At 35.6% G+C, this 22,835-nt stretch overlaps 1 protein-coding gene across 1 annotated transcript in view; it reads right to left on the bottom strand.

Moving 5' to 3' along the window:
* Positions 1 to 22,835, bottom strand: part of Col24a1 (collagen type XXIV alpha 1 chain) — a 247,900-nt gene that overhangs the window by 202,887 nt on the left and 22,178 nt on the right. The window contains exons 5-8 of the mRNA XM_090333967.1: positions 15,437 to 15,490; positions 11,554 to 11,607; positions 8,491 to 8,544; positions 4,109 to 4,162 (exon numbers count right to left, since the gene is read on the bottom strand). Coding sequence (XP_090190093.1) covers positions 4,109 to 4,162; positions 8,491 to 8,544; positions 11,554 to 11,607; positions 15,437 to 15,490 — 216 coding nt within the window. The remainder of the gene's footprint in view (positions 1 to 4,108; positions 4,163 to 8,490; positions 8,545 to 11,553; positions 11,608 to 15,436; positions 15,491 to 22,835) is intronic.

Below are 22,835 nucleotides of genomic sequence, written 5' to 3'. Positions count from 1 at the left end.
AAATCAATCAATGTAATACATCATATCAATAGAGCTAAGGGTAAGAAACAAAATAATTTCTCTGGATGCGGAGAAGGCATTTGACAAAATACAATATGCATTCATGTTGAAAGCCCTAGAAAAAATAGGATTAAGAGGTGCATTCCTTACAATAATTAAAGCCATATATGACAAACCTACAGCCAGTATTATATTAAATGGAGAAAGACTGGAACCATTTACCTTAAAATCAGGAACTAGACAGGAATGCCCAATCTCTCCACTTCTCTTCAATAGAGTGCTGGAACACTTAGCCAGAGCAATAAGACAAGAGAAAGACATCAAAGGGATCCACATAAGGAAAGAAGAAATTAAACTATCTCTATTTGCAGATGGCATGATCCTCTAACTGAGTGACCCAATAAGCTCCACTCTCAAACTCCTAGAATTAATAAACCACTTTAGCAAAGTGGCAGGATACAAAATTAACCTGCAAGTCAGTAGCCTTCTTGTACGCCAACAATACACAAACAGAAGGTGAAATCAAGAAAATGGTCCCATTTGCAATAGCCCCCCAAAGAATAAAATACTTAGGAATTAACTTAACCAAAGATATACAAAAATTATTTAATGAAAACTACAAAAGCCTAATGAAAGAAATTAAAGAGGACACCGGGAAACGGAAAGACATCCCATGCCCATGGGTAGGGAGAACCAGTATAGTGAAAATGGCCATACTGCCAAAATTGATATAAAAATTCAATGCAATCCCCACCAATATCCTAAAGACATTCTTTACTGAAATAGAATATATAATCCAAAGGTTCATATGGAACAAGAAAAGACCTAGAATAGCCAAAACAATTCTAGGCAAAAAGAGCAATGCAGGTGGTATTACAATACCAGACTTCAAACTCTAAGATAGAGCTATAATAACAAAAACAGCATGGTATTGGCACAAAAACAGACCAGAAGATCAGTGGAACAGAACAGAAGATCCAGAAATAGAACCACATACCTATAGTCAACTTGTATTTGACAAAGGAGCCAAAGATATACAGTGGAACAAACACAGCCTATTCAATTATTGGTGCTGGCAAAACTGGGCAGCCACATGCAGAAAACTAAAAATTGACCCTAGCCTTTTGCCTTGCACAAGCATTAACTCAAAATGGATCAAAGACTTCAATCTCAGACCGGAAACCTTGAAACTACCACATGATAGAATGGAGAGACACTGGAACTCATAGGCACAGGCAAAAACTTCATGAACAGAATCCCTGAGTCACAACAGACTGGAGAGAGAATCGACAAATGGGACTCCCTAAAAATAAAAAGTGTCTGCACAGATAAAAGCATATCTACTGAAGCAGAAAGACAGCCAACAAACTGGGAAAAGATATTTACCAATAATACATCTGACAAATGCTTAATATCCAGTATCTACAGGGAACTCAAGAAACTAATCCCTCTAAACCCAACAAAACAATCACTAAATGGGCAAGGGAACTAAAGAGCGATTTATCAAAAGAAGAGTTTAAAATGGCAGAAAAGCATATGAGAAAATGCTCATCATCCATGGTCATAAAGGACATGCAAATAAAAACAACCCTAAGATACCACCTTACCCCAACAAGAATGGCCAAGATTCTCAACTCAGACAATGACAGATCCTGAAGGGGCTGTGGAGAAAAAGGAACCCTACTGCACTGCTGGTGGGAATGTAAACAAGTTCAGCCAAGCTGGAAGGCAGTTGGGAGGTTTCTTAAAGAACTGAAAACAGACCTTCCCTATGATCCAACCATACCACTCCTGGGCATCTACCCTGAACATCATAACCCAGGATATGATAAGGACACTTTGTCAGCTATGTTCATCTCTGCACTATTCACAATAGCCAGGCAATGGAAACAATCCAGATGCCCTACTGCAGATGAATGGATACAAAAAATGTGATATATATATACACACACACACACACACACACACACACACACACACACACACACACACAATGGAATTCTACATAGCCAACAGACAAGATAAAATAATGGCATTCGCAGGGAAGTGGATGAATCTAGAGCGAATCATGTTGAGTGAGTCAAGTCAAGACCAAAGGAACAAAACGCACATGGTATCCTTAATATGTGGCTATTAGATTCAAACAGTACAGAGTGAGGACTCAAAAGTTACATACCCAATGCTATGGACATGGTACTGGAAATATAAACACAACTACATAGTCATAAAAACTTATAATTCTATAGACATAATGTTTTATTACATAGATTATTATGTATCTATGACATATAAACCCTCAGCCTAATTTTGATTATGTTCTAAAATCTAAGTGCCAATGATTGTATATAGAGATTCCCTTCTTGAATACCTGTTTGTTAAACTTGTCATTTGAAATATGATGTAAAAATCAACTATCAAATGATCATATGGTATGGATGACTCATTACCAAAAAGTAATTTAGTTTGCACATACTTTGAACTAAAACTTCTCTAGAGAAAATTAACCAATAACTTATAGCTAATAATATATTTAGATCTCTGATTTCTATAATGTCTACTTGTAAAAGTCAAGAGTAGAAGATTTAGAAAATCAAAGAGAAAGGGTATCAATGTTTGTGAAGTAATGCACCTTCTATCTGATGAATATAATGTAACTCTTCTATTAATTACAATAAAATATATAAAAGAATAAAAGAATAAAGAAAAAAAGTGGATAATATTTTACAAATGATGCAAGTAAGTCTGTCCAAGGTTAATGGTGCTTGAAAAAAAGGCTGATAGTATTTAAAACAAGCAATGCTTGCCTGAATACCTCCTGTAATCTAAATCCCTCGAAGGAAAGTAATATGAGCCACTAAGATACTAACAAAGCACATTATGAAATATATTTACTTTGAGGACCTTAGACTCTTCAAAAGAAATTTTATGTCTCCTTCATTCTTTGTAAAATATGAACAAATGCAGTGTTTGGTGAAAAGGCAGTACCCTAAATTTATACTTTCATTAACCCTAGAAATATCACAATACTTTTAATAAAATAATTATCATACTCTCAGTAAAAAGCTTAAGCCATATACAACTTCTTTTTACTAGTTACCCCAACATCCACTTCCATCCTGTATGTTATATCATGGATTTGCAGTATCTCACCATAGACTCATGTACTGACAGTGTGGTTCACATGTGATGGCTACTTTGGGGGTGCTGGAAAGGATAGGATGTGGGGCCCAGCTAGAAAACGTATAGGTTATTTGAGGAAAGACCAAGAAGGTATATTGCTATGTGTCCTCTCCTTTCTTCTCTCCTTCCCTAACCTCCTTGCTTCTCTTACTCTGCTTTTCCCTTCTCTCCTCTTCTGTCCTCTCTAAAACCAAGAGACAAAGTAAACTCCCTTTCTGGTACAAATATTTCTCTCAGGAATTTTTCACTGCAAAGAAAAGTATGACTCATACATTGCCCTTCAAGCTTCACATTTGTATATATGATGCAGAGATCATGATTTCCTCATAAATGAGAACACTAAAAATCCAACTACATTATCTATAAGCAAATGAATCTCACTTTGGGCATTCATGTGTTATAAAATATCTTTAGAGGTTCAGAGCAGATTGGTGTCCAGATATACTTTATAAAGATGAAAGCTTCAATATTCTGTGGGCCACGTGGATTTTCTCCAGCATGGGGCTGTTGAACCTATCACTGAACTTTGCTTTATATCCTGCTCTTTGTGGGAGTATCACTTTCCTGGAGCAGCACAAGAATCTTTTTCTTTTTAATTTTTCTTTCTTTATTTTTTGCTTGAATTCAGGGTCTGGGCACTGTCCTTGAGCTTTCTCAAGGACACTCAACCATTTGAGCTGCAGCACCACTTCCAGCCTTTTCTTTTTATGTGGTACTGAGGAATTGAACCTGAGTCTTTGTACACGCTAGGCAAGTACCCTACCATCTACCACTAAGACACACTTCTGGACCCAAGAATCTATATTTTTTTAAGAAAAGGAATTTAACACGCTGCTCTAGGAATGACTTCAAAATGAGATCCTTGTAGTGGAAAGCTCACAGATCCATACGACATCTAGTTAAACGTCAAAGTAAAACTATAGTTTACCTTTTCACCTTGCAAACCGGGAGGTCCTATTAATCCAGGAAGACCTTGATCACCCTATAAAGAAAACAGAGATTTAATGTCATGGAAGTCATTAGAAAAGTAAATCACATTCTAATCTTAGACATCTGGATGGAGTGGAAACCCTTAGATGATTCATAGGGTGGACTGAAGAAGGGTCACTTCTGCTTGTAGGGACGTCCTGGTGCTTTCCCCTGTCTGCAAGCCTTTGAGACTATCACCTGACGGGGAGTACAGTGAAGGTTTGTAGATAAGTCAAATCTTTTGCATGGCGTAAACTTTACCAATTTACTTTGAGCCTACTTCCCTCCACCTTGATGAGAACTTGCTCACCCATCTTGGATGTAAAGGACAATCTACCCATGAGGACAGAGCACGTGGGGCAGGTAGGAGTGCCAAGGTGAGATACATAGGTAGCTGTGTGAATTGACAGAATAGACATGGGGAAAATAATGTCAAAAAGCATGGGAGAGGGCTGGGAGTTTGACCTAGTAGTAGAGTGCTTGCCTAGCATGCACAAAGACCCAGGTTCGATTCCTTGGTACCACATACATAGAAAAAAGCCAGAAGTGGTGCTGAAGCTCAAGTGATAGAGCTCTAGCCTTGAGAAAGTCCAAAGACAGTGCTCAGGCCCTGAGTTCAAGCCCAGGACTGGTTAAAAAAGAGGTTGGAGAAAGCAGAGGTGGAAACATGGATCATTATGAGCTGGTAATGCAATAACTGGGAAATGATTTAATAAAGGGAGATTTCCTAAAGGGAGATTTTTTTAAGGTAACAGATTCACTGTGAGTTGAAAAAATGCAACTGAAAATGAGAAGGGTAAGGCTGGTGGAACCTCACGTTTACAATGTGCAAATCCCGGGTTCAATCTCCAGCACCCAAAATCCTCAGGCAACCTAAAAGATGTCTTAGAAACTTTAACCTTAATGTTCTATTTAGTCTTTAATGTATGTAACTTAATATGTAATCAAATTAAATGCATGCTAGAGAATAGTTCTGATAATATTAACAATATTAAATAGAAAAATAACATCTTTTATTTGCTCTAATATTCATTTTAATGCTTCTCTAATGATAGTAAAGTTAATGATGTCTCTATTACACGGAAAGAAAATATATTCATCTAAATAGTGAGGGCATGCTCTTCAGGTCTCAAAAGCTTTAAAAAACTTGCCTACAGTTTAGCATGATAAAGAACTAGCCTCTGCATTCTATTGCCTAATCATTGACCATATATTTGTTATATAAATGGCTCAATAAAACTGGTAAATCATACCTGTAATTCTAGCTACTTAGGATGATGAAATCTGAGGATTATGGTTTAAATCCGCTCAGACTAGAAAGTCCATGAGACTCTTATCTCCAATTAACTACTGAAAAAATAAGTCAGAAGTGGAACTGTGGCTTTAGTGGTTGTGCACTATCCATGAGGGAACAAAAGCTCAGGAACAGTGCCCAAGACTTGAGTTCAAGCCCCAGAACCAGCACAAACACACACACACACACACACGAAATAATTACAGCACAGTTGCTGTTTTCCAATCTTCCATTTATCCCATCACATTAACTGTTTGTATTTTATTAGTCAATATATGTCGGTATAACTAATCTCTTGTCTCTTCATGATCTTTGGATCAAGTTCTAAGAGACTGCTTAGAACTTTCACATTTATGCTGTTAATGTATCTGACTTTGTTGCCTAGTATATTGTATATACATTTACTTGTTTATTTGAAATAGGGAAAGGAAGGGGGAAAACAATATGATTGGGAGGTGTTAGGGGGAGGGAATTGGGACAAAAACATGAGAAGGGGAACAAATGTTTGAGAAGTAATGTACCTACTACCTGACAAATGTAACTGTAACCCCTCTATACATTATCCTAACAATGGAACAACAACCATGGAAACATGGTGTTAAATTTTGTATCTCTGCATTTCTCTTACATGGTATTAACTCCAATTAGTCTACGAGTCACGTAAAAAGTAAAGAAATTAACATATTTTCAAACTTCAACTGACATATTTAACTACTTGGTATTTTGTACAAAGAAACCAGAGATAAGATAGAACCAAGCATTTGATTTAAAATTTTTAATTTCAAAGTTTTATTTAAAACAAACACCAAGATGGGATATGCCTTTACTTTCTAAATTTTAAATAAGATTATAAATATTTTTTATTTTGCTATTTTTATTGATAGTATTTATATTTCTTCTCAGATTGAAGATACTATCACAAGTAAAAGATCAAAAAGACACTATGTTTCTCATAATAAGTTCTTATTCTCTATGTTATTTAGACTCCATAACTCAGTTGCACATCACAGCAATAAAATAACTAAAATTTTAGATAAACCAGTTTTGAAAATTTATAGATGATTTATCTGTGCAGACTATTATTATTTTTTATTGTTGGGATAATGTATAGAGGGGTTACAGATACATTCATCAGGTAGTAAGTGCATTACTTCTCACACATTGATACCCCCTCCCATTCATCTTGTTTTCCTCCCTTCCCTTTCCTATTTCAAATAAACAAATAAATGTATATACAATATATCAGAGAACATAGTCAGATACCGAAAAAATACGAGATTAACCACAAGGGCAAAAAAAAGAGAGAAGAGAAATAATATAGTACATTAAGAACAACAATCACACAAGACAAGGTTCTTGTTTCCATATCCTGGAGTTCCTTTCATTTAGTCTCATCCTATATGACCTTATGTATCTAGGTTTTGAGCTATTGTGATCCTCTGCTAAGAGAGTCCTAGATGTGTACTAATTATTACAAATGAGGGAAACCATTGAGCCTATGTTCCTTTGGGGCTGGCTTACTTCATTTAATATGATTTTTTTCCAAGTCTTCCCATTTCCTTACAAGAATGACATTCTTTCTGATGGCAGCATAGAATTCCATTGTGTATAAGCACCACATCTTCTTGGTCCAATCATCTACTGAGGGGCATCTGGGTTGGTTTCATATCTTCACTATGTATACAGACTATTATTATAATGTAATTTTTCTTTAAGTTGAAAATAATTCTATAAGCCAAGTGAACTACTATATTTCAACCTAAGGATCACCAAAATTTCTTTAGGGATTTTAAAATCTATCAATATAAACAAAAACTAAAAACATCCTATAGCGGTGTCACATTTATCAAGTGAAAAAAAAAAGCTTGCAAACATTTACCTAAGATGCTATCTTTATCCGTAATAGAAAGTAGGCTCTTCCAATCAATAAAGGTTTTGTTGCTATCTTTACTTTAGATGTTAGCTGTGTGTGTGTGTGTGTGTGTGTGTGTGTGCGCACGCGCGCGCGCACCCGTGTTTTTCATAAGGCTTGAACTCAGGGGTTGACAGTGCTCCTGGGCTTTTGTGCTTGAGGCTAGTGCTGTACAACTTTGAGCCACAGTTCCATTTCTAGCTTTTATGGTAGTAAATTGGAGATAAGCATCTCATGGACTTTCCTGCCCATTCTGACTTTGCACCATGATAATCAGTTTTCAGCCTTCTCCTGAGTAGCTAGGATTACAGGTGTGAGCTGCTTGGCACTCAGCAAGATTTTAGTTTTTACTTAATATGTGCATGCTTGTATTTTAGAATATTACAATGTGAATAGAATTCCTGATCAGAAATCAGAAATTATTAAATGACACTACTACCCACGTGTGATCCACTTAAAACCAAGCAATTCTGTTTCCTCAACTGGAAAATAAGACTATCACTAGTTCTCTCCCAAGGAATTACTATGATCCTTAAGCAGGATAAAATATATGAAAATATTCACAAAAGGTATAAAATGACACTTGGATTGTGTTACTATATTCGTGTGTACCAGCAGCAAAATCTTTGATGAGGTAAAGATGATAACCTGCCCTAATTATTTTACTCTTCCCACTTCTGACAATGTAGGCAACCATAGGAAATAAAATTTATGGTAAGGCTTAAATCAATAAGTAACAATAGGTCATAATTTAATTCTTCAAATTGTTCTTCATTGACTGAAATCCAGTTGTTTTCTGTTACATTCTCTATCTGATACAACAAAATAAACACTTACAAGTAAGTTTAGCTGGGCACCAGCGGCTCATGCCTGCCTGTAATCCTAACTGAGATCTAAGGCTCGTGGTTCAAATCTAGCCTGGGCAGGAAAGAGTATGAGATTTTTATCTCGAATAAAAACCAAAAAGAACTAGAGCTATGGCTCATATGGTAGAGTGCTAGCCTTGAACATAAAAGCTCAAGGACAGTGACCAGGACTTGAATTTAAGCCCCAGGACTAGCATCCAAAAAAAGGAAAAAACATTTAAATACTCAAAATATATTACCATGATTTTATTTCATGGATAAATAATTACCTTTTGTCCAGAAGCACCTTTATCTGGAGAAAATCCTGGATCACCTTTGGCACCCTAGATAAAAGAATTACAAAACCCTTCATGAAGCATATATAGTATATCACAGATCTTCAGTTCTATATAATCATACACTTTATACTTAATATGGCATTAAATAAAATTATTCAACTAAGAGGAATGTGGCTCATGTATTTTAATGAATATTTTCCTAGCCTTATTTGTAAATGCTAAGAAGCCCTGCTGTCTGGAGATGCTCCACACAAGCCAAGCAGATGTGAGTGAGTGCTTGAAATTAGAATTCTCAGCCTCTACAAGTATGAAAATATCCCCCAAGGATGAGAAAGGAACTACTATAAATAAAAATATAGCTTCTTATATAGACAACTGTAAACTATGGACCCAGATGGAATTTGATGACAAGAAGAAAAGCCATTCTCTAGTAAACAAGAAACAGAATTTTGTAGGATTTTTAAATGAAGGTCATTATTTCAGTGAGTCTCCTAATTTCCATTAGAAATCTGGGCTCTGTCAATTTTTTTTCTGTCTTAAATCATATTAGTTTTACTACTACTGAGAAAAGAAATGCTATTCACTACATTTTTGTGTAGGATTTTATTCTATTATTTAAGACTTGAGCAATGTACTTCTCAGGTACTGAAGAACAGTTTCACTCTGTTTATATTTAACCATCATCTTATCAACAGGATAAGAGAATTGAAGAATGTAACTGTTTTTGTTACTTTTATTAAATGAATTAAAAAAGTACTTGAGACTTTAACCCTGCTCCTTAGGTGGTACATTTTGAAAGAACTCTACAGTATGTTAGGTAGCACATTTTAATGAAAGAATAAGACGGCCATATCCAATTTCAAATCCATCTCTGTCACTTACAAACCATTCTGCCTTGGCTAAGCACTCATCTCTTGGGTCTTTTTTTGAACAGAGCAAATGTAATAAAAGTATATAATACTCATGGATGGAAGGAAACAAAATGAGGTACCATAGACAAGATACCTGTCAGGCATTAGATATTTAATAAGTGATATATCTCTTTAACATATGATACCAGTGCTTCAGTACTAATATTTTGTCAGTCTGTTGGTTCTGTTTGATACTGAGTGTCCAACACATTCTAGGGACTGGATAGGATACAAATACAAAACCATTTATGTATAACCATTTGTCAGATATTTGATGTGCATCGTTGCATTACTTATATAATACACTCCTGGGTACATGAAAAATTCTAATAATTTATACAGAGTATAGTAATTCAACCATGCTTTTAAAGGTTTCCCATTTTGGTTAAATTCATTACATTTGCATTCCTTCATTTTTCTCTTCCCACAGATTCAGGTGAATCCCCCTGAGATAGGCAAAAGATTTGTTGTGTGGCAAAATGATTTTAAATAATTTTCATGTTCACTATGTTAATCTTGCCAAACAATAAAGAAGAAAATCTAGGCAAAATTGTCTTTATTTCACGTACATATATATGAATACATATGTTTGAAACTATAAAAATCATATGAAATATATAATGATTTCTCTATTACTACACTATCTTTCAAGGTACATAACCTGGCATAAATTCTTTTATGCTTCTTTGTTCATACATCTATCTTTATACTGTTAAATATAATGCCATCATATAACTGTGCATTCTCATTCTCATATATATAGGACTTTGGGTTATTTTCTTTTTTGCCAGTCCTGGGGCTTGAATTCATGACCTGGGCACTCTCCTTGGACACTTTTTGCTCAAGGCTAGCACCCTGCCACTTGAGCCATAGCATCACTTCTGGCTTTTTCTGAGTATGTGGTACCAAGGAATAGAACCCAGGGCTTCATGCATGCTAGGAGAGCACTCTACCACTAGGCTATGCTCCTAGCCCAGGAATTTGGGTTATTTTCATAAAAATTTGATAGACCTATAAATATTTTCACAGATATGTTTGAGTGAACACATTAAAAAAATATAAAGCAGAAAAATGATATTTTATTTCTTCATATTTAGAAAGTAAAATAGCCTTAGATTTAATGTAAATTACTCATGTAATAATTAGTTTCTGAGGTTTCTATGTACTGTAACTATATTTTGCCAATAGACATTATAGAATACTAAATCAGGATAAATTTAGTAGCGTAATTTACCACTATTCAGTATCTGATTTTCCCACTATGAATATAAATCTAGCCACTTGTGGTGGTAGGCAACTGTAAGCCTTGCTACTTCAGAAGTAGAAATAGGAAGATCAAGAGTTTGAGAATAGCTTGGGTAAAGATAGAACTCATCTCAAAAAATAAACAAGAAAGGCTGGGGGTGTAGCTTAAGTAGTAGAGCACTTCCTAACTTGTGCAAGGCTCTGGATTCAATCTACATTACCACAAGTAGTAAAGTAAAATAAATACAGAAATTAAAATAAAATAAATGCAACTGAGATGGGCTTTCAGAAAGATTTAGGTCTCTGTGAGGCTAAGATAAACCTAGTAAAAGAAAGGAGGTCTGCAGGTAAAAAAAAATAAAAAACAACCAAAAAACTATATATGCCCTATATCTAGCCATAAAAGTTAAGGACTTGCAAAGGAAGAAGTGACAGGTAATGTACTCATTACCTGACTTATGTAACTATACACCCTCTGTACATCACTTCTACAGTAACAATAAAATGCATCTCTAAAAAGCTAAGGACTCGACCTTTATGTCTTTATTATTGTAACATAATAGTAAAATTTGAAGTCATTCAATTTCCTATAGCTCTGGCCAGCTTTCTTTATTCCAAATAGATTTGTGTCTGCTTAAAGGCTTGCACTGGTACATTGTTACATTTTAGAATCTGCTCATTGATTTCTACAAAGAAGTGACATATCTGCTGAGCTGTTGACTTGAATCATGTTGGATTCACTTTACTCAAGTTGCCATTTTTAAACTATTTAGATTCCTAGTACAAGCCATGAAAAAAATCCATCTAATAAATATTTAATTATGAACTTCCTCAAAAAATAAGTTTAATACTTTTTAAATACCAGAACAATTATATCATTCTATTAGTAATCTCTCACCTTTAGACCTGGTAGTCCAGGCAACCCAGGATTTCCATGTGGTCCTGGGAGGCCCTGAAAAACAGCCATAAGATCTGATTAATCTTAACATAAGTTGAAATAATAACATAAACAGTACTTTGACATTTAAATAAATGTGACATAGTCTCATTAAATAGTTTTGATGTTCTGCATGATAATGTATTAGATGCTTCAGACTTGAAGGTGATTATTGTATCAATCACAGAATTAAATTGTGCTTTTCTGTCTTTTATATCCAAATATTACCTCATGGGTTTCCCTCTGGTTCACCAAACCATTTCCAACCATAATCTTGCTTAATCCTCCTAACAGCTGTACACAGAAGCCTTACAAAGTGAAATTCTGCTCTCCACATGTGTTATTCCTTTCTGCATTTGTGTTTTTACTAGTAGTATATAGATTTTCTTCATTGACCTTGACCTACCTAAATCTTGACCTTACCCCAACACCTAACTAAATCATTCTCAAGTCTCAGCTGATGCCCCATATTATTATTATTAAATTCTAGTCATGACACAATTCATTTGCCAAATTATTGTATAGTGCTCTGAGACATATCTTTCTAATCCAATGTTATTTTATTTATATTGAAGTGCTTCATTACATGTGCTATTTCCTTATAAAGGTTTTAAAATTCTTAGAAATAATCTCTTCTTAAAAAAATGGCCTATAGATACATGAAGAAATGCTCAACATCTCTGGTCATAAAAGAAATGCAAATCAAAACAACTCTAAAATTCCACCTCACTCCAGTTAGAATGGCCAGGATCAAGAAAACTAGTAACAACAGATGCTGGAGGGGATGTGGCCAGGAGGCATCACTACTACACTGTTGGTGGGAGTGCAAACTTGTTCAACCACTATGGAAAGCAGTATGGCAGTTCCTCAAAAGACTAAACATAGAGCTCCCCTATGACCCAGCAATTTCACTACTTGGCATTTACCCAATCATCCAGAAACAAGGACATACTAAATCTACCAGCACAACAATGTTCACTGCAGCACTATTTACCATAGCAAAGATATGGAACCAACCTAGATGTCCCTCTTTGATGAGTGGATCAACAAGATGTGGTATTTGTACACAATGGAATTCTATGCTGCTGTCAGAAAGAATGACATTGCCCCATTTGTTAGGAAATGGAAAGACTTAGAAAAAATCATATTAAGTGAAGTAAGCCAGACTCGAAGGAACTTAGGCTCAATGGTTTCCCTCATTTGTCATAATCAGTAGAAACCTTGGGCTCTCCTAGCAGAGATTTGCAATAGAGCAAAACCTTGATACAAAAGGCCATATAGTAGGACGCTGAATGAAAGGATCTCTAGGATATAGAAACGTAAGCCATATAATGAATGATTGTTGTTCTTAAGGTACTATGTTATCTCTCATCTCTTTTGCTGTCCCTTGGTTATCTCATATTGTTACAGTATCTCACTTTGTTACCTGATATATTGGATATATTTGTATTTGGTTATCTGAAATTGGATAGGGAAGGGGGGAAAACAAGATGAGGGGTGGGAGTGGGGGGGTGGGTAATGGGGACCAAGACATGTAAAAGGGTGTCAATGTATGGGAATTAATGTACCATCTATCTGGCAAATATCATGTAACCCTTCTATTAATTACAATAAAAAGATATATAAAAAAAGAAATATTCTCTTCTTAAATTTCTGCTATTGTATTTAGTATATACTAATCATTTTCATGCTAATCTTTACAACAGTCTCATGTGGTCAATCTCTTTTCACACAGCTCAGTAGTGCTACAATGAGCCAGAGCAACAGTTTTTAGAATAGTAATATCTCTGTTTGAAACTTTTTCTAATGTCAGTCCTGGGGCTTGAACTCAGGGCCCAGGTATAGCCTCTGAACTTTTTCACTCAAGGCTAGTGCTCTACCACTTAGACCCACAGCACTTCTGGGTTTTTACTGGCTAATTGGGAATAAGAATCTTACAGATTTTCTTGTTCAAGTTGTCTTCAAACCAGGATCCTCATATCTCCACCTCCTGGGTAGCTAGGATTACAGGCACAAGCCACCCAGTGCCCTGTTGTGTTTGGAACTTTAATAAAAAGAATACCTTGAAAATCATTACTAAATGGTATGAAACTTGAGGGAAAATGTGAAGTTGCACGTTTCCAAGTTGATAATTGATTGGAGGGAATGACACTAGGAACACAATAGATAACCAACCTTGAGAAATATACTGTTCTTAAGGAAAAGCATATTGGACAAATAAAATCGGGAAGGAGCTCAGAAAAGACACTGAAGCATCATAAGTATAATGAAGATTCCAAGCCCAAAAGCCATTCTCTTGGAGCAGAAGAGCTTTGGTAAATAAAGATAAAAACCATGTGAAAATGGACCTAGTTTTCAAAAAGTAGAATCCATGCCGGGTGCTAGTGGCTCACACTGACAATCCTAGCTAGTAAGGAGGCTGAGAGCTGAGAATGGAAGTTAGAAGCCAGTCTGTTCAGGAAAGTCCATTGTGACCATTTTCTCCAATTACCCAAAAGCTGGACGTGGAGCTGCCACTGCTGTGGTAGAGTCTTAGCCTTGAAGCCAAAAGCTTAGGGACAGGGGCTAGGCCCCTAGTTGAAGCCCCTGTCTCCTTCGAAAGAGGATGGTAAAGTTTTCAGTGGTAAAAGAGAATGAGTAAGATGAAGAATATATAGAGGAGGACTTTGGCAGGCCATCATCTAGGTTTAAAAAAAAGTGGAACAATTCAAGCCCAGTAAGTTCTCTTACATTTAAAGTGCATAAGAACTTAGTGTGCCCCAGCTGTCAGCAGCTGCATAGGTTGGACATGGTACCTAGCCCTGTGTCACACTGCTGGGAGAACAGAAGGCAATAGCTGGTTGCCACTCTGGGCCTAGTTCATGCCAAACTATAGTTCACTATAGCAGGATGTCAGCATAGTTGAAAAAAAAAAAGAATTTAGTGTGGATATAGAAAACTTCAGGTAATATTTAAGGGTGACTGCTTCATATTGTTTATGTGATAGAAACCAGGATAATGGAGAGTGAATTATATAAAAAGCATTACATCTGTCTTTAGAACACACAATTCTTTCTCTAGTTTATTGAAGAATTTCCTTGATAGACCATCCATAGTTGCAGTGGCAAAAAGTTAAGGAAGAATTTGAGGCCCAGAGTTTGGTCCTGGGACTTAAACTATGGGCCTGGGCACTGTCCCTGGGCTCTTCAGCTCAAGGCTACCACCCTACCCCTTCTGGTTTTCTGGTGGTTAATTGGAGATAGTCTCCTGGACTTTTTAGTGCCTCAGATCTCAGACTCCTGAATAGCTAGGATTGCAGGCGTGAGCCACTGTGCCCAGCTCTATCCACTATTTTTAAGTCTTGAAAGGAACTAATATTAACATAGCAATAAATCTTTCATTGGATCTGTGAAATGTTAAAAACTACTGCTATTCCTCACAACAGCTTTTTAACTCAAGGCAATTTTTTCCCTAACTCCAGAAGTTTCCACTATATAATCCAGGAATGCACTATGTTGAGGAAGTCAAATCTCCTTTCCTTCTGCCAATGAATTTTACTTTAGACTATTAAGATCACTGTAACTATGAATAATGTTACAAGTAGCACCAGAACAGCCACTCATCTGCAAATGTGTTGATCTGTCTTGGAGTTTTTAAGAGATTCTTTGGCTGGCTCCTTTACACTCAAATAAACAAAACTTGAACATGTTCTTAAACTTCTCTTCAACTTGTAAAGTTACAGCTAAGTTTGATCCAGGCAGATTTCCAGAGGAAGTACACATTGTACAATTTTAGAAAAGCAAAGAATATACTGGAAAGTTACAAACGAAGACAGCCAGTGGGAAATGGGGCACATTTTACTCACCCGTGGACCTCTTTTGCCTGACAGACCTGGGATACCTGCTGGACCAGGTGGACCCTTAGAAAACAAATAATAAGACATTAGACTTAAAAGCAGACACCTTTTTTCCTCACAAGTTTTAATAATATTTCCAATCTAGGAATTCTTTTTCAATTCTTAGTCCCCAGCTGAAAGTGATTTAAAAGTCGCATTAATCTCTCTCACCCAAATCAGTAGGAGTGAGTGGAGACTTTACTGTCTACCTTTAATCTGGCCAGAAATGACAGTGGGAAGTCTTTGACTTATGGTTACAACCACTCTATCTGGTTTTTACAGAGACCATAACTAGTAGTTTTGTGGGTGATTTTTTTACCTTAATTTACTTTTATTATGGAAGAGAAATTCAGTTGAGGGTTTGGAGACCAACAAGGGTGGGTTTTTAAAAATACATTTCGGAAGGGGATTTGTCTTGAAAAAATGAAAGCACTGTCCATATTTTGCTCCTTTAAAGAAACTGTAACAAAGATCTATGTAATGTGTTAACCCATTATAATAAAGTCCTTCTGTTATATGTGGTAATAAATGGGTACCAAATGTAGTGCAGCAGTAGGTCAAAGTTAAAAGACTTCTAAAACAAGGTAGGAAAGCTAAAACTGAGCAGTTGTTAAAATGCTCTGAGTTCTTTATATGTTGTTTTTTTAACATATCAGGTCAGAAATAGGAAGCTACTTCTTTGCTTCTTCTAGTGGTGCTTTTCATTTGCATTTCTACTTTAATAATCAACTACAGAGGAATAAATGTTCAAGTGTGATGTAGTTGGACATTCATTCATCAGTTTACGATTTTTACTATTAATGAGCCCTCTGTCCAAGGAGCATATACTTATATTCCATTTACCAAATATTCATTCGTGATTGCAGCAAGAATACTATCAGCATTTTAGGCTCATCAAAGTTGTATGACCTAATATATCTGAAAAGATTGAACCACATGTAACCTGTGTGTGTGTTTGTGCCAGTCCTGAGATTTGAACTCCAAGCTTGGGTACTTCCCTGAGCTTTTATACTCAAGACTAGTGCTTCTACCACTTGAACCATGGCTCCACTTATAGCTTTTCAGTGGTTAATTGGAAATAAGAAACCTGTCAACTTTCTTCCTCAGGCTGGCTTTGAATCATGATCCTCAGTTTTTAGCCTCCTGAGTAAACTGGTACTATAGGTGTGAGTCACTGGTATCTGGCTCTGTTTGTTTTCTTTTTTATCTTTTTTTTTTTTGCCGGTCCTGGGCTTGAGCTCAGGGCCTGAGCACTGTCCTTGGACTTTCTCAAGGCTAGAGCTCTACCACTTGAGCCTCAGCACCACTTCTGGCTTTTTTCTATGTATGTGGTACCAAGGAATCGAACCTGGGTCTTCATGCATGCTAGGCAAGTACTTTAGCCACGAGGCCAAACTCCCGGCCCCTTGTTTTCTTTTTAAACATACAAATGTAATTTCATATAGTTAAGTAGCAAAGGCAAGTTTCTGAAAACAAAGACTCAGGAAAAGATCATTTTCAATTAAAATTGCATGTATTATATGTATTTATCAATAAGTACATTCTAATAATAATAATGTAGCATTTTTCATTTTGATATTAACTACTCCTTCACACTTTCTCTTCTGAGGATATTCTAGTCACTTCGTAGTTTTTTGGTATACATCATATATTTCAAACTGCTCAATTTTCCTTTTTGAAAATTTTTCATATGAAATTGTATTATTATTATGAAGGAATTTTGCCAAGGGGCTACTGTTTCATAAGTTAGGTAATAAATGCAATTCTTTTTGGACAATGTTACCTTTTTCCTTTTTTACTTTTAATAACTGTATTTTATTGTCTGGGTGATGGTTGGAGGGGTTAACAGTCACATTCGTCAGTTAGTGGGTACAGTACTTCTTGAACATTAAGACCCCTTCCCATTTTGTTCTCCCAATTTCCCTCCTGCACCCCCTCCCATTCATCTTATTTTCCCCCAACCTTCCCTATTTCAAATAAATAAGCTTATTCTTATTACACTTCCTAACCTGTTGAAATTTCATGCATTTCTAAATAGTGAGAGAGACTTTTATTTCAATTACAATCTGAAGGCATTCCCCTTCTTGAGCTGTTTATTTTAATTACCTTTATTGTATCAGTGGCTTCCATTTAAAAGTAACTCACTTATTGTGAAGAATATTCTTTTTCCAACTAGTCATGTTTTATTGTTATAATCCAAATTTAGCAATCATTAAGTTGAATTTGAGTTCCCCTAAATAAGACTATAGAAGACAAATTGCCGAGCCTCATCACTAGAGGCTGGGCAAGGGGATCATGAGTTTGGGGCCAATGGTATCTAGATAATGAATTCAGAGCCAGCCTTGAATATATGCTAAGACCTTGTCTAATATAAAAGAAAAAAAAGAGAGGAGAGGAAAGGGGGAAAGGAAGAAACAGAGAGATGGAGGAAGGCAAGGGGGGAGAAAGAGAGAAACCAATGATATGAAGAAGTTGATATGACATGTGCTTGGATCTCCTCAAAATTCATATGCTGAAATCCTCCCCACAAAGATGGTGTTAAGAGGTTGGGACTTTTCTGAGATGGTAAGTTACTGAGAATGATCTCTCATGAATTACCCTTGTAATAAAAATTAAAGAGTTCTACATCTACAAACTGGACATTGTATGTTCCAGCCCCTAGATCTTAGGCTTTATAGCCTTTAGATCAATGAGAAATAAATTTTCCTTGTTTATACTATTTTCTAGATTATAACATTTTGGTATAGCATCCTGGATAAAGAAAATATAGTTAAGTACTAAGGGAAAGATTGCATACTCGGTTTTATAATTTAATTATTTATTCATTTATTTACTTATTTACTCATTTGTCAGTTGTGGAACTTGAACTCTGGGCCTGGGCCCTGTCCCTGCTCTTCAGCTCAAGGCTAGTGCTCTACCACTTGAGCCACAGTGTCACTTCTGGTTTCCTGGTGTTTAATTGAAGATAAAAGTCTCACAGACTTTCATGCCCAGGCTGACTTTGAATCCCGATCCTCAGATCTCAGCCTCCTGAGTGGCTAGGATTACAGCTATGAGCCACTAGTGCCTTGCTAATTGAATTATTTGAATTTTAAATTAAGCATTAAATAACAGTTTTACCTGTGTTCACAATTCTCTTATCTTTATGTTTTTAATAACAGAATATTAGTAGGAATTTTATAGAAACAAAGAAGTAATATACTTTTTATAGCATGACTTTTTGATGAGAATGTTTTCTATGAAGTACCAGAAAATGCACTGATTTTTTTGTATTTTTATGAGAAAGTTACTATTTAAAAGAAGTGGCTTTGTAATTATACAGATTAAGTTTATATTGTGATTCGACCTTAAACAAGTCAGTTACCCTTTTTAAGGTAAGCATTCTCGTTTTTAGAGCATAGTGATAAACATCTATCTTTTAGAGTTATCATGAGTGTTAAGGCCATTGTATGTAAATCACAATAACTTGCTGGTATACAGTACTTAGGCAGAAAGATATAGTTTAATTAACTTTGGAAGGGTCTTCATGAGTAACAGCAAATAATAAAGGTTAGTTATATATTATTATTACTGGGAGAATATATGAAACAGGGAAAATACATTCACCAGACCAACTCTTTATAATGCTAGTCATCAGTTGTTAGCTATTTTTAAAGTATGGGGGATTTAATATTTTCAATCCATTCACTCACTCAGTTAACATAGAGTTCCTTGCCTTTTGGAGTTTATAGTCTAGATAAAAGACACACGTTAGCAAGATGCTGGTGGCCCACTCCTGAAATCCTCGCTACTGTGGAGAATGTAATTTGAGGGTCACAATTGAAAGCCCAGCCCAGGCATGATAGTCCATGACACTTAGCTCTAATTAACTGCCAAATAAAGCCAGAAATGGGGCTGTGGATCCAATGGTAGAGTACTAGCCTGTAGCATGAAAACTCAGCCCCTGAGTTTAAGCCCTAAAAAAATGGTCCAAATGAAAAAAAGAGACATATACCTTTTATTATAGGAACATGTTATTATAAATTATGCTTAGTGACATGAAGAAAGTAACAACCAAGAGATGTATAAACCTAAGATATGTTTTAATATCACAGAGATCTTTCTCAGAGAAATTTTATATCTAAAAGATGAACTAAAATTTAAAAAGAGAAAATGAAACTTCAAAATATAATAAGTGTAGCTACTCAGGAGGCTGAGATCTGAGGATCAGGGTTTGAAGTCAGCCTGGACAGGAAAGTTTGTGAGACTTACCTCCAATAAACTAATCAGAAAATGCCAAAAGTGGCATTGTGACTCAGTGATAGAGCACTAGCCTTGAGCACAAAGAGGTTTGGGGACAGCACTCAGCCCTGCATTCCAGCACCAGAACTGGCAAAAAAAAATAATAATAAAGGAAAGGGAGCAGGAGAAAATTAAGTAAAAAACAGAAGTTAGGAAATAAAAGAGGAACTAAAAGAAAACTAACAGAGAAAAGAGAGGTTGTGGATGTTATAAAAGCCTAATATACAGGGTGGACAGATCCTTAATGATCCTTTGGTAATGATGATGACATTTAAGGGAATGGAAAGCTACAGGAAAAGTAATTATGACCCAGTGAAGCTGTGGTTTCAAAGAACCAAGAATAAGGGAAGTAGTGCTAAAGAACTTGTCATTATCGTGATCTGTAACCACATTTAGTCATAGATGACTTCTGGTTTTGAAAGGGGTTAAAAGAAAGGAAGAGTGCATCTCGGTGGCTCATGCCTGCAATCCTAGCTACTCAGGAGGCTGAGATCTGAGGATCATGGTTCAAAGCTAGCCTGGGCACAAAAGACTGTGAGATTCTTAATCTCCATTTAATCACTAGAAAATGGGAAGTGGGGCTGTGGCTTAAGGGGTAGGGTGGTAGCCTTGAGCTGAAGAGCTCAGGGACAACACCCACGTCTGGAGTTCAAGCCCCATGATCCACAAAAAACAACAACAAAAAGGAAGAATGTTATTAGAATATCAGTTCTCAAAGAGCATGAACTAGATGAGTTTAAGACAAATATGAAAGAACAAGAGAATCACTATTATAGATTAAAGGCATGTCAAAAGCAACAAAAACTGGATAAATGCCATTTAAAATCAATAAGGGAATGCAGATATAATACAAATGAATTCACACAAATTAAGGAGAAACAACCACAGTGGCATGGCTTTAAAGCAGTCTATCAACATAACTGACATCATCATGAATATTACAATGTGGCTTGAAGAAATAGATTTTGTTATGCAAAATAAATCTTCATTTCATAAAAATTAACATCAGATCAAAGAAGTAGCAGAAAAAAAGAAGCAGAAACCTAGCAGGTTTCAGGGATATCAAAATAAAATAAAAATCACCGTACCTGAAACCTTAGAAATAAAACAGCTCTTTGGGGACTATTTTGAACAAATTGGAAAACCTAAAAGAAATGGTTAGATATCTGGAAACCTATGACCTATAAAATTAAACTATGGAGAAATAAAAACATCTGAACATACAAGTAATGAGTAATGTGAATATATGATTCATTTTAAAAAACAACAGAATGACCTGATAGCTTCACTGCTAATTCTACTAAACTATTATAGAATAACTACAACCAATATTCCCCAAATATAGCAGACAATGAAAGGGAATTTTCCTAACCTCATTCTACAAATCCTGCATTACCTTATCAAAGAAAAAAACAGACATGATAAAAATGAAAACCACATCTGTTTGTTTCCCCTGCCATCTAATCCATTTGGAAGACACTTTTAGACTTGGATTCTTTCTGCCTCTGGGAATATGAACTCAGAGTCCTATCGAGCCAGGTGACTATACCTGCCTAGTTTACAACCTATACTACTGTAGCAACCAGCAGTCCCAAGCACACAAAGAGAGAACGGGAGTTTCTGCAGTGAATGTAACCCTGAAGCCAATTATTCACCTTTCTCAAGCCTGACTATCTGCAGATATACAGCAATATCCCGAACACTAGGAAGTACAAGAGACTCCTACTAGTTTTATTCTCTTATAATAACTGCCAACCTAGGTTATTGTATTCAGGAAAGTGATCCCTCAGAATTGGAAGAGACGTGAAAAACTTCCATGATAAACAATAACTAAAGGATCTCAATATAGTAAGATAGCACTGCAGAAGATACACTTTAGCAATAACACCAGACAGAGAAGAGGAACATAAATACAACTTTGTGAATGCGGTAAGGAAGAAGTTTCACTAGTAAAGTAGAAAATAAGGACTAAAAAAAAAAGTCAACCAGAAAAAGTATAGTGACAAACTTATTGCATACATTTCAAAAACACTTTTTGGATGTTAATAATCTTGATTTTCCAATCAAAACACACAGGCTGTCACATTGGATTGAAAAGCAAGACTCCAGCATTTGTTCCTGAAAGAAGCATGCCTCACTGACAAATTAAAGACAATTTAAAGTAAAAGGATAGAAAAAGTTGTACCGAGAAAATGAACGCTACAAGCAAATAGGAGTAACTTTACATGAAGTCCAAATTAGAAGGACATTTTACATTGATAAAGGGAACTATTCATGGAAAGTGTATGACAGTTGCAATTATATATGTACCAAACATTGATATACCCAATATTCTAACACAAACACTACTGAATTGGCTAATTTTGTGTTGTGGACATGTGGAGCCTCCATTAATCCTTAAGGGTTAATTGATTATTTTAGACATCATAAGATATATAACTCATCATGGAAATAAAATATTTCAATTAAAAGAATAATGCTAGATTTTTTTCATTTATCAATTGATTATAAAATAATCTCTACCTAAAATAAACTTTATAATTTGTTAATCCATTTGATACTATTTTGCTAAGGGAATGAGTCAAGTGGTAGATTTAAATGTGTTTTTCTGTAGTCTACCATAACTTTTTATTTTGGTAGTACTGTTATTTAAACTCTGGCCTTTGTGTTTGCTAGGCAAGTGCTCTACCATTGAGCTATATCTCAAGTCTTTTTCATTTAGTTATTTTTTTTTAATTTACTTTAGGGTGATGTACAGAGAGGTTACAGTTACATTCATAGTGAGTACATTACTTCTTGAGCATTCTTATCCCTTCACAGGCTTTTCTCCCTTAGTTATTTTATTTTTTATACTGTGTTTTATTTGTGTCCAGGGAACAGCCTCACATAAAGAATCTCCTAACTATGGCCTCCCTTATAGTTAGAACCTCAGGCATACACTACTAAATCCAACTCATTGCTTGAAACAGAAATTTGTTAACTTTTTACCTTCTAAGTATTTGAGATTATAGATGAATGACTCCATTCTCAGCTTTTACCATCATTTTTGTGTATGTTCTTAACAGAATTATGCATTAAAACTCTATGT

Source organism: Megascapheus bottae, chromosome 6 (genome assembly GCF_031878675.1).
Source record: "Megascapheus bottae isolate mThoBot1 chromosome 6, mThoBot2.hap1, whole genome shotgun sequence".
Classification (NCBI taxonomy): domain Eukaryota; kingdom Metazoa; phylum Chordata; class Mammalia; order Rodentia; family Geomyidae; genus Megascapheus; species Megascapheus bottae.
Note: the sequence above shows the minus strand (reverse complement) of the source record. Positions and strands in the feature narration are given on the sequence as shown.